General features: G+C 47.0%; 1 protein-coding gene across 5 annotated transcripts in view; it reads right to left on the bottom strand.

Moving 5' to 3' along the window:
* The window catches only part of KIF7 (kinesin family member 7), a 32361-nt gene extending 17392 nt beyond the window's left edge, over positions 1–14969 (bottom strand). For 4 of the 5 annotated variants that reach the window (XR_014785394.1, XR_014785396.1, XR_014785395.1 and 1 more), the window contains exons 1-7: positions 14851–14969; positions 11200–11597; positions 9618–9818; positions 6720–7137; positions 5340–5874; positions 2088–2231; positions 1510–1707 (exon numbers count right to left, since the gene is read on the bottom strand). Coding sequence is in view for 2 of the 5 variants with exons in the window: in XM_084817295.1 (XP_084673421.1) it covers positions 1510–1707; positions 2088–2231; positions 5340–5874; positions 6720–7137; positions 9618–9818; positions 11200–11527 (1824 nt within the window). In the remaining 3 variants the exon portion in view is untranslated. The remainder of the gene's footprint in view (positions 1–1509; positions 1708–2087; positions 2232–5339; positions 5875–6719; positions 7138–9617; positions 9819–11199; positions 11598–14850) is intronic. The other variant, XM_084817296.1, reaches the window with a different exon arrangement.
* Between the last annotated feature and the right edge of the window lie 331 nt (positions 14970–15300).

The raw sequence follows: 15300 nt of genomic DNA, 5'->3' as shown, positions 1-15300 counted from the left end.
GTCAAGTGGGCCTTAAGAAGCATTACTAACAAGAAAGCTAGCGGAGATGACAGTCTTCCAGCCGAGCTATCTCAAATCCTAAAAGATGATGCTGTTAAAGTGCTGCACTCAATATGCCAACAAATTTGGAACACTCAGCAGTGGCCACAAGACTGGAAAAGGTCAGTTTACATTCCAATTCCAACGAAGGGCAATGCCAAAGAGTGCTCAAACTACCGTACAATTGTGCTCATTTCACATGCCAGCAAGGTGATGCTCAAAATCCTACAAGCTAGGCTTCAGCAGCATGTGAACCAAGAACTACCGGAAGTACAAGCTGGGTTTCGAAGAGGCAGAGGAACTAGAGATCAAATCGCCAACTTTCGCTGGATCATGGAGAAAGCAAGAGAATTCCAGAAAAACGTCTATTTCTGCTTCATTGACTACGCTAAAGCCTTTGATTGTGTGGATCACAACAAACTGGCAAATTCTGAAAGAGATGGGAGTACCAGACCACCTTACCCATCTCCTGAGAAACCTGTACGAGGGTCAAGAAGCAACAGTAAGAACTGGACATGGAACAACCGACTGGTTCAAAATTGGGAAAGGAGTACAACAAGGCTGCATATTGTCGCCCTGCTTATTTAACTTATGTGCAGAGTACATCATGAGAAACGCCGGGTTGGAGGAATCACAGGTCGGAATTAAGATTGCCGGGAGAATTATCAACAACCTGAGATACGCAGACGATACCACCCTAATGGCAGAAAGCGAAGAGGATCTCAAGAGCCTCTTGTTGAGGGCGAAAGTGGAGAGTGCAAAAGTTGGTTTGAAACTCAACATTAAAAAAACTAAGATCATGGCATCTGGCCCCATCACTTCCTGGCAGTGAAGGGGAAGAAATGGAAGCAGTGACAGATTTTATTTTCTTGGGCTCCAAGATCACCACAGCCGGTGACTGTAGCCATGAAATTAAAAGACGCTTGCTCCTTGGGAGGAAAGGGATGGCACGCCTAGACAGCATAGTAAGAAGCAGAGGCATCACCTTGCCGACAAAGGTCCGTATAATCAAAGCTATGGTTTTCCCAGTAGTAATGTATGGCTGTGAGAGCTGGACTATAAGGAAGGCTGAGCGCCGAAGATGCTTTCGAACTGTGGTGCTGGAGAAGACTCTTACGAGTCCCCTGGACTGCAAGGAGGTCAAATCAGTCCATCCTAAAGGAAATCAACCCTGAGTGCTCATTGGAAGGACGGATACTGAAGCTGAAGCTGAAATATTTTGGCCACCTAATGCAAAGAGAAAAGTCACTGGAAAAGACCCTGATGCTGGGAAAGATTGAAGGGAAAAGGAGAAGGAGATGGCAGAGGATGAGATGGCTAGATAGCATCACCGATGCAATGAATATGAACCTGAGCGCACTCCAGGAGAGAGTGGACAACAGGAAGGCCTGGTGTGCTATGGTCCATGGGGTCATGAAGAGTCGGACACGACTTAACGACTGAACAACAACTACAGGATAACTCACAAACCTTGGTGTGGTTATTATGGGCAAGCCTGAGCCAACGTTGGGACCGGGCAGCATCCACAGGGGCTGTGTGAGGCCTTTGGCCAAGCTGCACCAAGAATACATTTTGCAGCAGTTCGGGAACACCAATGTTTGGCATCTCAACCTGCAGGGACTTATGTAGTTCACAGATGATGTCTTGTTGTTCCTGCAGCTTGGCACTCTGAAAAACAAAATCAAAACATAAGCGATGGTACAAGCCGGATGGTACAAGACTACATCTTTCATGTACTAAGTGCCCAGCAGCTGTTGTTGGTGCCCACCACACTGACAGCTTAGTTGGACAAGGACAGCAAATCCATAAGTGAGGCAAGTCAGGGGAAAACCCCAGTATCTTGAACAAGATATGTTAAGGTGGCCTGTAAGAATGCAGAATCGTGGGCTCACATTCAAAATATGGACAAGTTTCCCTCCAGGTGCAACAGAGGCGAGATGAGGGAACCTTAACAAAAGCAAAAGGGAGGCAAAAAGAATCTGGCTGCAAGGGCAGACGTTCCTCCATCTGAAGATCACTAGAAGTTTGCCAACAAGCCTAGGTGATACCTGCAGTTTGTACTGCTCCATAGCATCTTCGAGGGCAGCCAGAAAATCCCGATTCTCCTCCTCTAAACACTCCACTTGCCTCTCCAGCCTCGCCACATGATCTTCTCTCACTGACTCGGATCCTTTTGTGTGGTCCTCCTGCTCCTGCCGAAGAGAAGGGAGAGATGACACTTTCTCCCATAACCTTTAGAATGTTCTTTCTGCCTTCTGTGAGCCCAGAACAAAGAGTGTGTCTTTTTGACCATATTAGTAGCATAGTGGTCCCATACCTTGCCTCAGCCCCCATGAGAAACAAGGATGGCTCAACTGGAAACAGCCATCTGCAACCAGGCCCTGACCAGCAACTATCCCTGAAATCATGCCAGGAGAGGGGGCCTGTATTTAGACATCATCTGCTTTTGGGGAGGGTCCCAACATGAAGCACAAATTGTCAGGACCTTTGCTACGATAAATCAGTCCAAAGATCTACCTATGTTCCTTCCTCCCCCCGCCGCCCCCGCCCTGAGGACCATCTGATTTTCCAGGGTCTTAACAATCAGATTACACCTAAGAAACGCAGTTCCTCCTCTTCAAGCCTCTCTATTAAAGAACACTTTAAAATCCAATGTATTGTACCCCAAAAGGCTCACTTCCTACGTTGTGAAGAGAAGCTGATCCCCGAAAAAGGCATCTCCCTCACTTACTATGTGTTTCTTGATCTCTGGGATCAACCAAACAGTTGAGAATATGGGAAATGCACAATTAGTGTCCATGAAACACTTTGAACTCTGCAATTATGGTGAATGAGCTCATTTGTCAGGATAAATTATTGCAAGCCAGTGCGCTCTTTAATCTAGCAGGAGACAAAAACCAAGGGCAGGAAGACAATGATAAACCAAATCTAATTAGACACAGCGGGCAAGTATTGTTAAGCGATGTGGTCAATTCTTTCTTTTGCGCAATTGATTGCAAGGGTATTTATTTATTTATTTATTTATTGCATTTATACCCCGCCTTTCTCCCTCTCGCAAGGAACTCAAGGCGGCTTACATTATCCTCCTCCTCACCGTTGTATCCTCACAACAACAACCCTGTGAGGTAGGTTGGGCTGAGAGTCTGTGACTGGCCCAAAGTCACCCAGTGAGCTTCCATGGCCAAGTGGGGACTAGAACCCGGATCTCCCGGCTCCCAGTCCGTCACTCTCACCACTACACTACACTGGCTCTCACTGGGTAATTCCTCATGGCTTATTCTCTTCAAACCTGCAGCATGAGCCAATTTCTGCTTCCATGGTGGGTTCCAAGAAGTTCTGAAACAGTCCCATCAGACAGAGTAATCAAGATTATTTATATAGAGAAGGGATGGGGAACACATGGCCCTCTAGATGTTGAACTGCAACTCCCACCAGCCCTAGCCAAGACAGCCAATAGTTAGAAATGATGGGAGTTGCAGTCCATCATCTGGGGAACATGTATCTGGTGGGCTACATGTTCCCCATTCCTGATACAAAGCATTTCTTTAAACAGTTAAGGAATTCAGAGTATGTTATCCCAGGACACCAACACCAACCCCAACGGGTTTCAGCAGCACACCCTCACTAACATTCTCAGACATTTTTGGAAAACTGTTTGATGAAGCAAATTGACTGGGATCCGTCTCTGTCTATTTGACTTATAACAAGCAAACAAGTAAAACAAGCAAACTAAAAAACACCTTTAAAAGTATACCATATTAATTTGGCATATTATTTTTTTCCAGTATTTGAACTATACTTGTTTACTTGTTAGGTAAGTCTCATTTTGTTCAATGGAAAGAGTAAGTGTGTTTAGAATTGGAGCCTTAGGGCGCAATCCTATGCATGTTTAGACAGAAAAAAGTCCTACAACTCCCAACATTCCCCAACCAACATGGCTGGCTGGGGAATGCTGGGAGTTGTAGGACTTTTTTCTGTCTAAACATGCCTAGGATTGCACCTTTAATGTGATTTAAAGATTATATTCAAATAAATTCATATTACATTCAGATATTCAGTGTATAAACATAGATACTTCCTAGTCACCTGGAAAAAAAATTAATTACAACTTTGTCTGATATTCATTCATTATGTTACTAAGTAACTTTATGAAACAATGTATGTTTAGAAATGGGGAAAAAATCCCCAGAAATATATAGCAGTGGGAAAATATCCAGAGAAGAATCCTGCTTTGGTCAACCTGATTTAAAAAGGTAAAGGTGTCCCCAACCAGTCGTGTCCGACTCTAGGGTGCAGCGCTCATCCCCGTTTCTAAGCCAAAGAGCCAGCACTGTCCAAAGACGCTTCCGTGGTCATGTGGCCGGCTTGACTGAACACCGAGGTGCACAGAACGCTGTTACCTTTCCCGCCGAGGCGGTACCTATTTATCTACTTGCAATTTCTTGCTTTCGAACTGCTAGGTTGGCAGAAGCTGGGACTGAAGACAGGAGCTCACTCCGTCACGCAGCACTCGGGTCTCGAACTGCTGACCTGCCGACCTTCCAGTCTGCAGTTCAGCGTCTTAACCACTAAGCCACCGCGGTCCCCATGATTTACTTATTTACTTACTTATTTACCATGATTTACTTATTTAATAAATTTACTTATTATTTACTTATTAAAACCTGATTTACTTATTTGTAAATTTCCCAAGAGAAAAATATTTTTTAAAGTGTGGCTTATAATATTATAATAAAATAAATAAATATCCATTTATCTTCCTGGAGTTTTAAGATTTGTGAAATTTTTGATACTGTTGCAAGTTCTGTATTGATTTTATCTCCTCTATACTGAAGGTGCTCTTGCACTCGTGTCCTGCTTGTGGGTTCCTGGTCGACAGCTGGTTGGCTACGGTGTGAACAGAATGCTGGACTAGATGGACGCTGCGTCTGATCCACCATAGCTCTTCTTACGTTCTTATGTTTTTGTGGGCCCATTTGCATGTAACGGAGGCAAACCCACGATTTGCTGTGGTCCATGAAGGATGTGTTCTGTGGCCATTTTGAATATTCAGCCTCCGATTCAGCCGATTGGAGGTTGCTGTGTGATTGCTGAACCCAGACACTATAGCTTAATTATGGGTTAATCAACCCACAGTTAACCTAACTACTAACTGACTGCATAAAAAGGCCCAGATTATATGACTAGCTGAAAACCTCTGTATAAGGCTCTTATCTCCCGCAGAGACATCCTGACAAAGGCATTGGGGTCTTGCCCTCAGTACATACAGAATTCCCACACCCTGCATCCTTTCCTCGTACCTGAGGTTTCATCAATTTTGAACGTGATGCTTTGTGGTTCTGATCTTCTGCTGAAGTGCTCTCAATACCACTGTCTAAGCCAGAGGCCGAACTCAACTCACTCCTCTCGCTCTCCACGGCACACAACCACTCCTTCACCCGCAGGATCTGATCCACAGTCAAATTGCCTTCCCCTTGCAACTCCATCAAGAGCTGGTACGCAGCATCCGTACAAGTCCTGTAGTGGCTGCACTCCGCGTGCAAGCGGGCATTGTCCCGTGAGTGCCGCTTGACAGGAGCTTCAGATCGGTTGATGATGCGGGTCTCTGAGCGGTGGCGCTGCTCCAGCACCCTCTGCAGCCTCTTTATCTGCAGCTGCAGCTCCTCCACGTGCTCTGGCTCCTTGCGACAGTTCACCACCGCCCTGTTCTTGATATTCTGAGCACGGTTGGCATAATTCAGCGTGGTCAAGCTTTCATCAAAGTCAGAGGAGGAAGGGCTGATGCAGGCAATCATTACCGTCTTGGCATTCCCACCTAGAGAATCTTTCAGAATCCTAAGGAGTAGACAGACAAAGAAATCAGGACATGATCTCACCAGCAGGGATGCAGCCAAATGAACAACGAAGATAATAAAATGGGAATACCTACATATTTATTGCGAATACTAATAAACAATACCAAACAGGTTTCTCACCTTTTTTTTTTTATCCTAACTTGCATTTCATCTTCAGGAACACCAATCCCCCCAGATATTGTCAATGAAAATGTTAACAGCACGGTTGAAAAAGTTCACTTCTTATGCATTTCCTTGATTCCCCAAATCTCTTTCTCTCCCTTCTTTTTTAATACCACTTTTAACATCTCTATTTGCGGTTTAATTTCTCCCCTGAGGAAGAGATGAATAGACTCAAAATGTTCTGGATATTTGCTGGTCATCACCATGTCAAATTCCTATCCCACTCCTTGCTAGCCAAATCTATTAATCTATAGAAGGCAAAGGCAATTTATGGGGGTCCAGAGGCCAATTTTCCCCTCCTGGAACCCACCAGGGGCTGCTTCATTTTGCCAAAAATCCCTCCCACATGGCAGCAAATGCTGGATTTTTACTTTCACTGGGTGGGCAAGGCTTTCACTAGGGGACAAACTCGAGTGCCTCATAAGATCTTTGGAGCTACCGAAAACACAAAATATTCTGTGACTTTGGAACAATAGCATGCCTAAGAACCAGCAGTCAGAACGGAATTAGCAGAAATAACAAATGGTAAGTCTAAATCAGGAATAGAATGGGACCAACCCCAAATGATCAAACAGCACAGTCGAGACATGAACAAAATCTTCAAGCATGGCGCAAAGGAGTGCACCCTAATGCAGCCTGCTGTGGATAAAAAGAATGGCTGACCTGGTAATTTTGGAATCTCGGTATGGAATGTGACTGCCTTTCCGGCGGGGGTCTCCCAGTGCACTGATTACGTTACCCAGTGCCAGTAGGCCACTATTGATCTGGATGCTCTCCTTGAGTCTTTCCCCAGTGTTCCCCGTCTTCACCACCCGCTCAGAGCCTGCCAGGTCAACAAAGTGAAATTTGGAGGCAAGAACTTGGCCGGAGGCTGGAATCAAGAGCTTTTCTTGAAGGGCGAGACGAGTGAGGCGCCCAGCACTACGCCGCTGCTCCATTGTCACAGTGAAGATGGAGTGTGAGCGACTTGACTTTCTGTTGATGTGGGTGGCCCCTGTGTGCTTGGCCATGTTGCCCATTTCCAGCAGGCTGAGAACCTCATCCAAGCCCTCCACTTCAGTCTCCTTCACCCCGTGCAGCACTGTAACAAGAGAAGGATAGCAAAGATAGCTAAGGTACAACCTGCACCAAGATAGGGAGCTATAATAGAATCTAAGAGATATGGGTTCAGATCCTACCACTGCCAGTACTCATTGTGTGGCCATTGGCAAATAATATACTTTCAGCCTCTGTTATTTAGGGAAGGGGTACAGACCCTTAGGGGGGACAAACTGCCCCCCAACAAGGCCCTCTGCAGCACAGATGATGTCATGGGGTGTGGGCATCCCCACTTACATCACCCCACCCCCATCCTGAGAAAGGCATGGAGAAGGGGACTCGGCTGTGAGAAGCAACTACGCGAAGCCACTTCGCTTGTGCTGGGAAAGCACTGGCAAAGGCCTCCACTATCTGTATCCCCACTGTTAACAGCGTAGATTCCTCCCAGGGGATTCCTCTATGGCCCTCTGGATGGAGGCTCTAGATGGGGAACCTCGGCAGGCTGGATTAAGCCTGCGGATCACCAGTTCCCCACCCCTGACCTAGAGATTATAGTGGTCTACTGTCACGATTCCCTTTTGCCCTGCTGAGAACTCCAATAGCCAAATCAACACTCAGACAAGAGGCTGCATTTACAAGGCTTTAATTCCATTACCCTAATGAGGCATACAGATGCAAATTGCTAAAGACACATAGACTACAAAGGAAAAGCCTTCAAGGAGTTCAAAGGGGAGTTACGAAATTTGTTCTCAGTTTGGGAAAAAGGCAGTAAACTCTCTGAACTTAAGGGGTGGGAGGGGAAGATCGCCTCCCCTCCCGTGACACCTCTAGGCGCAGCTGTTGACGCCAAGCCTATTGGGCAGAGCACCTAAGCTCAGCCCCTGCGATTTCCCGCTTGTGCCTGCATCTGCACCTTGCGTCTAAGAGTTCAGGTTGTCCTTCCCTCGCCTCCCCCTGTTCGGTATCACTCACAAGGATGTGTGAATGGAGGGCCTCTCCGTCCAGCTGAGCCTCTGAAGCCTGGGAAAGTTCCTCCCCCACGTGTTGTAGCTCTTCCTCAGAATCTGAACTGATCTGACACTCTATATGCTCAGAGGCAACCCTGACATCTATCACATGGGATTGTTGTAAAGGTGCAATAGAGTAAGACATCTGCAAATGAATGGTGCCATGGGAGTAGAGCTATGCCTATGTTGGTGGCATTCCATGTCCCTAAGGAGAGCTCCCCAACAAGACTGCACCCTCTGTTTCTCAGCTGAGTAGCTGCTCAACTACAGGCACCACAACCCAAACTAAGCAGTGGTCCATTTTTCCTCCACTTTATCCGAGTGTCAAATTCCACTCGGATGTATGTAAAGTTACCAGCCTTTCTCAGGACCCTACTCTCTGACTTTTCACATTTGCCTCTCAGGCAGAAATTTTAGCAGGTGAAGCTTTTCCTAGCATAGAGATGGAGAGAGCTATTAAAGGTACAGAGGGGGAGGGGAGTTGGCAATCCTACCTGTACATCTAATGCCAGTGGCTGATTACCCAAACCTTGCTAAGCCACAAGGCCTGCACAAAAGCCATTTGCTGGGTGTGTCAGCTTCTGAGCTTAATTTGGAAAATAAAAGACAGCAGTCTAAACTGCACATCTGAACTGAGGCCTATACTCAGGCTGAAAAAAGTTGCCCCACATTTAATGATTTTAAACTTTACAAAATCAACCCCACAAATCACATGGTAGGTAAAATCAAGTCTGATTTCATGATGGGTGAAAGTATCCAGAACTTTTACACTCGATATCTACTTACTAGGGTGGCTACTTGCAATAGCGGTCACATTTGGATGCAACAATAAGTCATAAATGCTGAGAATTCTAGCTTATCGTTCAGCAGCAGCATACTCATACATGCTGCTCCATAACCGCTGCTGGGCTTATCTCACCAGCAGGAGTGGCTGAACTAACCAGAAACTAATAAGGAAATAAAACTTCCTCATTATGTCCAAACCAAGACTCCTGGTTTGTTGCTCTCCTAACAAATCAGATTTTGAAGCCAGGGTTTGAAGTTGTTTCCTGTTACTGGTTTGTTAGGGGAGTGCCAAGCCAGGGCCCATTATAGGAAGCTTTTGCTTCCTTGTTAGTTTCTGGTTAGTTCAACCACTTCCACTGACAGCAGGAGCCAAATGGGGGTGATTGAGCAGTGAATAGTACGCCAGAATTCTCAACAATTCTGACTTATCATTATGCTTGAACCCAGCCACAGAGCAGCACACTGAATCGCCTCAGTGCTGTGGAGGTGGATGCTACACCTACTCCCAAACACCACCTAGGGAAGATTCAGCAAGAAGACAAGGAAAACCAAACCCTGCTGTCTGGTTGGTTTGCCAGTCTCCCTCTCAATCACAGCTCAGCAATGGCAGGGAAGCAGGGCAGCACCCACCTCTGCAACAATGAGAAGCTGGGCTTTCTAAAGGTACATACACCATCTAAGGGTTGCAATATCCAGGGAGAGAGAAGAAGGCCAGGATGTTGGCATTTACCAATATTGCCCTTGTCATCTTCCCGGATCTGTATGTCCTTGCTAGCCGTCTCCACCTGCAGCAGGTCCCGGAACTCTTCTTTATACACTTCTAAATAAGAGATGCGGACCATGTAGTCAAGCAGGTCGTTCTCATCCATGAGCTTGAAGACTTCAGCCATGGCTCGTGGGATTATGCCCTGCTCATCCTCGTTGATGGAAGCTGTAAGGAAGGAACACAGTCACCAGATGTAATGGAAGTAGGGAGAACATATTCCATCACCAAGGAGAAAGCTATGATATAGGAAAAGTTGTTGGTTTGTTTTTGATGGAACTGACCCCAAAAGCAGTTTTGTTGCAAAGGACAGGCCTCATGACAATTCCACATGAACTCAGCAACCACTAGGTAAAACACATTCTAAATAAAGCAAGGGGTTTTCAGGGACCTTTCCACCATGCCCACATCTACTCAGCAAACCAGAAGCAGCCAAATCCCAGACATACTACACAGTTGTATCTATCGTAGAGTTGCCAGCTGTCTCAAGTAAGGCATGAAGCTGAAAAATGCTTTCCTTCTCATCCAAGACTGTACAGAAGCCTTGCAAAAGAATTCCAGAAAAGTTTCTAGCCCACAAAGGGTTTTACTAGCCTACCTGCCCCCTCACATCCATGTTAGTCATTAATGGCACAGCAAGGGTTTAAAAGAAAGAAAAGAAACCCAACCTAATGTAAAGCTTACCTACCTAGTTGCCCAGGGATGAGTCTTTCTTACCTCAAGCCTGCTAGATATAATCCCCCCACCCCCAACACACACACACACACACACACACACACTTAAAATGGCTTCACACTGTTGGAGGGGAGAGCTCTTCTTTCAGTCCCTCATGTTCCAATGCCATCTAAGAATAATAGTCCAGGAATCTTCTCACGGGAAAGAAAATCCACTCAAGTTTGAGGGAACGTAAGAGTCATTTTATAATTTACAGGCCTGGGAGCATGGACCTTTCTTTTTGTCAAGCACCATTCATGTTGATAGTGCTATAATCATGATCAATAATAATTTATAAAATTTAAAAAGTTACTTTTCTGAATACACATGGCAAACATTTCTCTTTTATGACAGAAATCCTTAAGATAGATAGATAGATAGATAGATAGATAGATAGATAGATAGATAGATAGATAGATTGATTTAAATTTATTGATCGCCCAACTGGCTGGTCACCCAGGCACTCTGGGCGATGTACAGAATATAATAAAGCAGTTTAAAACAATAAAATTCTACAATAAAAACGTTTTCTAAAACACCCTAACCCACCCCAAATGCCTGCCTGAACAACCACATTTTTAATGCACGGCAGAAGCTCATTAAAGAGGTTCAGCATTTGTTCAGCATCAATTGTTCAGCATTGTTCAGCATTAAAACATTTCAGGAAACTTCAAAGCAAAAGCATTTTGCTTCTTTAGTTCCAAAGCAAGATTAACACGTTATGGTTCAGATGCCTTAATTTTCCTTAAATGTACACAGGACTACATGCATGTGGAGTGGAGAAAAAGAGAGAATTCTGAGCATCTTATTAATGTAAGAAGTGGGTGGAACTCACAGATACTTGCTTCTCCAATGGTGTAAGTCTTGCCTGAGCCTGTCTGGCCATACGCAAACACAGTAACATTGAAGCCTTCGAAGAAGGCCTCCACCAGAGGTTGCACGCAAGCAGCATACACAGATTCCTGGTCTGAGGATCCAGTGAAGACAGAGTCAAACTGGAAATGGCGGTTGCGCCCAAGGGTAACCTCCTTGGTCTCTGCGTCACCTCGTAGGCATGTCTGGTGCCCGTGCAGCTGCTCCTTGGGCAGCAGTGGGCGAATGCGCACTGCCACTCTGATAGGAGTCTCCTCCACTGGTGGCTGGGACTTGGCTTTCAGGCCCATGGTAAGCAACAGCTTGAAGAGTCAGGACAGCCAAAAAACAAGCAGGGGTGCTGTCTCTCTGCCTGGCAACCTAAGAGAAGAGGAAAAGCCAAGTTGGAGTAGACAACACTGTTTCCAAAACAAAAGACAGGGCAAGGAAACTTGGTTCAAAGGGCAGAGCTGTCAAAGCCACATTCCAGTGATGTGGGGTGGAAATCTTTCCAGTGCTTTACTGTTCTGCGGGGGGGGGGGGGGGGAATCCATTACATATGTTCGTTAGTAAGGGAGCAATCCTACCTTGATCGATGGTTGCCTCCGAGCCTGGGGGCAACCATCTATCCAGTGCAAGGCAGGAGGAGTGGTAAGGAGCGGATCTCCTCCTCGCTCCCCTTGCCTGGCTTTTGCGGCTAGACAGCCAAGTTCAGCTGTCTAGCCACAGGACCTTGGCACGCGGGAAGTGGTGGCCGGACAACACATAGAATGTGTCGTACCGGATTTCTGACTTCCCCGCCCTGGCCTGCCCCCGGGAATGCCCCATTTTCACCACTCTGCATTCCTCTTCAAGAGGGTGGGGCTGATCTGCACTGTGTACAAGGCAGCATGGGAGAGGGTGGGGGTAGGAGCATGGGCTCCAAAGTCGGTTCCCGGGAACCGACCTATCCCATGGCCATCTAGCCGCTGACTAGTGGCCATAGGATTGCGCCCTTACTTACTTATTTCATTTATATCCCACCTTTCTTCCAACGTGGAACGCAAGGTGGCCACATGTGGTTCCTACATGGTCCCCCCTCCAAACACTGACCAGACCCAGGCAAGATAGGTGTCTCATGTGCCTTCAGAACATGTTTGGGACCATGCTGTTAGTAACAATGAACAATTGCAAATACAATATTAGGCAAGCTTGGCAGTTTCAAAGTTTTAATTAATATTTTTCAGGTGACAAAAGATTAACATAGGGTACTTTTTAGGTTTGTTTATTAAATACAAGAAAAATAAACATGCTAAATTTGATCACTTCCTAGGGAAGCCATACCCAACCTGGTGCTCTCCAGATGATTTGGAGTATAACTGGCTACTGGTATGACCACTGGCCACGGTGGTTGTGGCTGATAGGAGTTGAGGCCCAATATATCTGGAGGGCACCACATTAGAGAAGGCTGCTCTAGAGCATCAGCAAATTTTCTAATGCAAACTGAAAATTTTCTGATGCCAATTACCCTAGTTTTTAATTCAAAATTTCCCAGAAAACCCACATCACTGCTTATATCCTCAGCATTGCCATAAGTAGACTGGTAACCTGAAAGGGCAATAAGCATCCACCCCCCCCACACACACACACACGATCATAGAGAGCTGCATATAATCATAAACAAAAAGTGGAGGATACAAGCGGGCGTGGAATGAACAAACAGGAAGAGTTGGCTGGATGTGTGACAACAAGTAAACCCTTCCACTGCAGTGACAGTAAATGTATGGCAATGGGAGGAAGCGGACAAGCAGCATCAGAAGGTATATTTTTATATACATGTGGGTTAAATTCTTGATGGTACCACTCCGCTGTTGATGATGTTATTTCTTTATATAGCTCCATCAATGTGCATGGCACTTTACACAATATTGGATGTCAGTCCCTGCCCCAACGAACTTACAATCTAAAATTCAGCTCAGGGGGACACAACAGAGGGGAAAAACAGGGTCTGTAGCATATGGGTGGAGGGAAGTCCCTGCAATTTTCCCAGGGGAAAATGGGGAGGGGGAGGGGGATGATGTTATTAGCTTTATTTTTAGGTTTTGCCAACTCCAGAGCCTTTAAGGAAAGTTTGATGCACACACAGATCATGCAGACAAACCTTTTCTCATCACTTTGCCTCCGTGACAGAAAACAAAGCTTTGCCTGCTTAATTTCTATGTTATCAGGCTATTATTTATTTTTATTTATTTATTACATTTTTATACTGCCCAACAGCTGAAGCTCTCTGGGCGGTTCACAAAACAAAACTTAAAAGACCTTAAAATGCAGTAACATAGTAAAACATAATGTTAAAATCTTACATTTACAACAGATATTAAAACCACAGTAAAAGCCAGCATCAGCACAAAGATCTTTAAAACACCCCCACACGCACTTTTTAAAACTGAAGGGCTAAAGGTGCAGGAGTCAGGGGGGTAGTAAAAAAGAAAGAAAAGGGAATACACCAAGACAGCATACACACACACACACACACACACACACACAAGACTTAGTGGGGAAAATGTTATCTTTCACTCTTTACGTAAGGCAGCCTTTCCGAACCTGGTTCCCTCCAGATGTGTTAGACTATAACTATGGCGGCTGGGGATGATAGGACTCATGGACTTGTAGTCCGGCACATCTGGAGGGCTCCTGAAGGTTTCCCCCCCACGTCTCACATCATTGCTAATAAAAATAAATCAAGCCGCTGAAAACTTTCCCATCACTTTATCCTCCCCCAACTAGGGCAATGCTGGATTTCTATGTTTCTCAGAGAGCAGCTCTTATTATGGGCCTTATAAAGGCCCAGAAGCAGGGCTGGTCACACTCCATGGCCAACTCTCGCCTTGTAGAAATTGCCCCAGGAGGCACCGAAGAAAGACACCACAACGTTTGCCTTTCAAAGACACCTTGGGAGAAGAGGGAGACACACTTGGGCATCCCAGAAGAAAATGCAGTGGTACGGGATACGGGGCTCAATGGGGAACCCCCTGCAAAACCTAGTGAGGGGGAAAGAGCAGTGAGGAAGCCCCCTGCAAGGGGGCGGGGAGGTTCAGGGAAATTAAGAGAGGGGGGCATACAGCTCAGTGCCCCCCCACGCAGACCAGGAGGCATAGGGGCCCAGAAGGTTGCGGTTCACAACAAGAGACCATAAAATACAATAAGGGTGCAATCCTATGCGTGTTTAGACAGAGGAAAAGGCCTACAACTCCCAGCATTCCCCAGCCAGCCTTGCTGGCTGGGGAATGCTGGGAGTTGTAGGCCTTTTCCTCTGTCTAAACACGCATAGGATTGCGCCCTAACATAGTAAAACGCAAAAACCTTAAGTTTCAAAACAGATATTAAAACCGGAGTGAAAACCAGCGTGGGGGCGGCGGGGGGGGGGGGAGAGAGGAAGGTTAGTTCAGGGAAATTAAGAGAGGGGGGCACACAGACAAGGCGGTGCGGGGCCCCTCCGAAGCGCCCCCAGCCTCCCTGGCAGGGCCGCCAGGAGGAAAGCAGCCGGGGAAGGAGGAGGCCCTCAAGCCCTCTGCGTAGGCTCAGAGGCACTCGCTCCAGGGAAGAGGGGAGGGCGCCGCCGCGGCGGTGGTTGGGGTTGCGGCGGTTTCCTCACCTCACCTCATCGCGTCTCCTCCTCCGCGGAGCCCTGAGGCGGCGCAGTCACGCGCCCTGAGGCCGGCGGCTTCGGAAGGGGCCTGACTAGGCCGGCGCTGGGAAATGGCGTCGAGGGGCGGCCCCGGCTTCCCTCAGCCCTGACGAGCTGCGAAGGGCGGGTTGGGCGAAGGGGGCTCGGCGGCCGCCGCCGCAGGAGGAGGAGGGGGGAACCTGTTGAGGAGAGGGAGGGAAATGTCTGGAGAACGAAGGCGGCCTTTTCAGGGCGAAGCAAGGAGGGCCGCAGCGCAGCCTCGTCTGGGCCGCGACCCTCTGCCCACTTTTACCCGGGAGTCGGGAGTCGAACTCGACAGGACTTGCTCCTGAGTAAGACGCGAGCCGGGTTGCGCGGTCAGCAAAGCAGCCCTCGCCGCCGCTGCTGCTCGCCGCCGCTGCCGCCCTTCCCGAAGGA

Source organism: Heloderma suspectum, chromosome 11 (genome assembly GCF_057233095.1).
Source record: "Heloderma suspectum isolate Gila_16-S chromosome 11, 16-S_ref, whole genome shotgun sequence".
Classification (NCBI taxonomy): domain Eukaryota; kingdom Metazoa; phylum Chordata; class Lepidosauria; order Squamata; family Helodermatidae; genus Heloderma; species Heloderma suspectum.
Note: the sequence above shows the minus strand (reverse complement) of the source record. Positions and strands in the feature narration are given on the sequence as shown.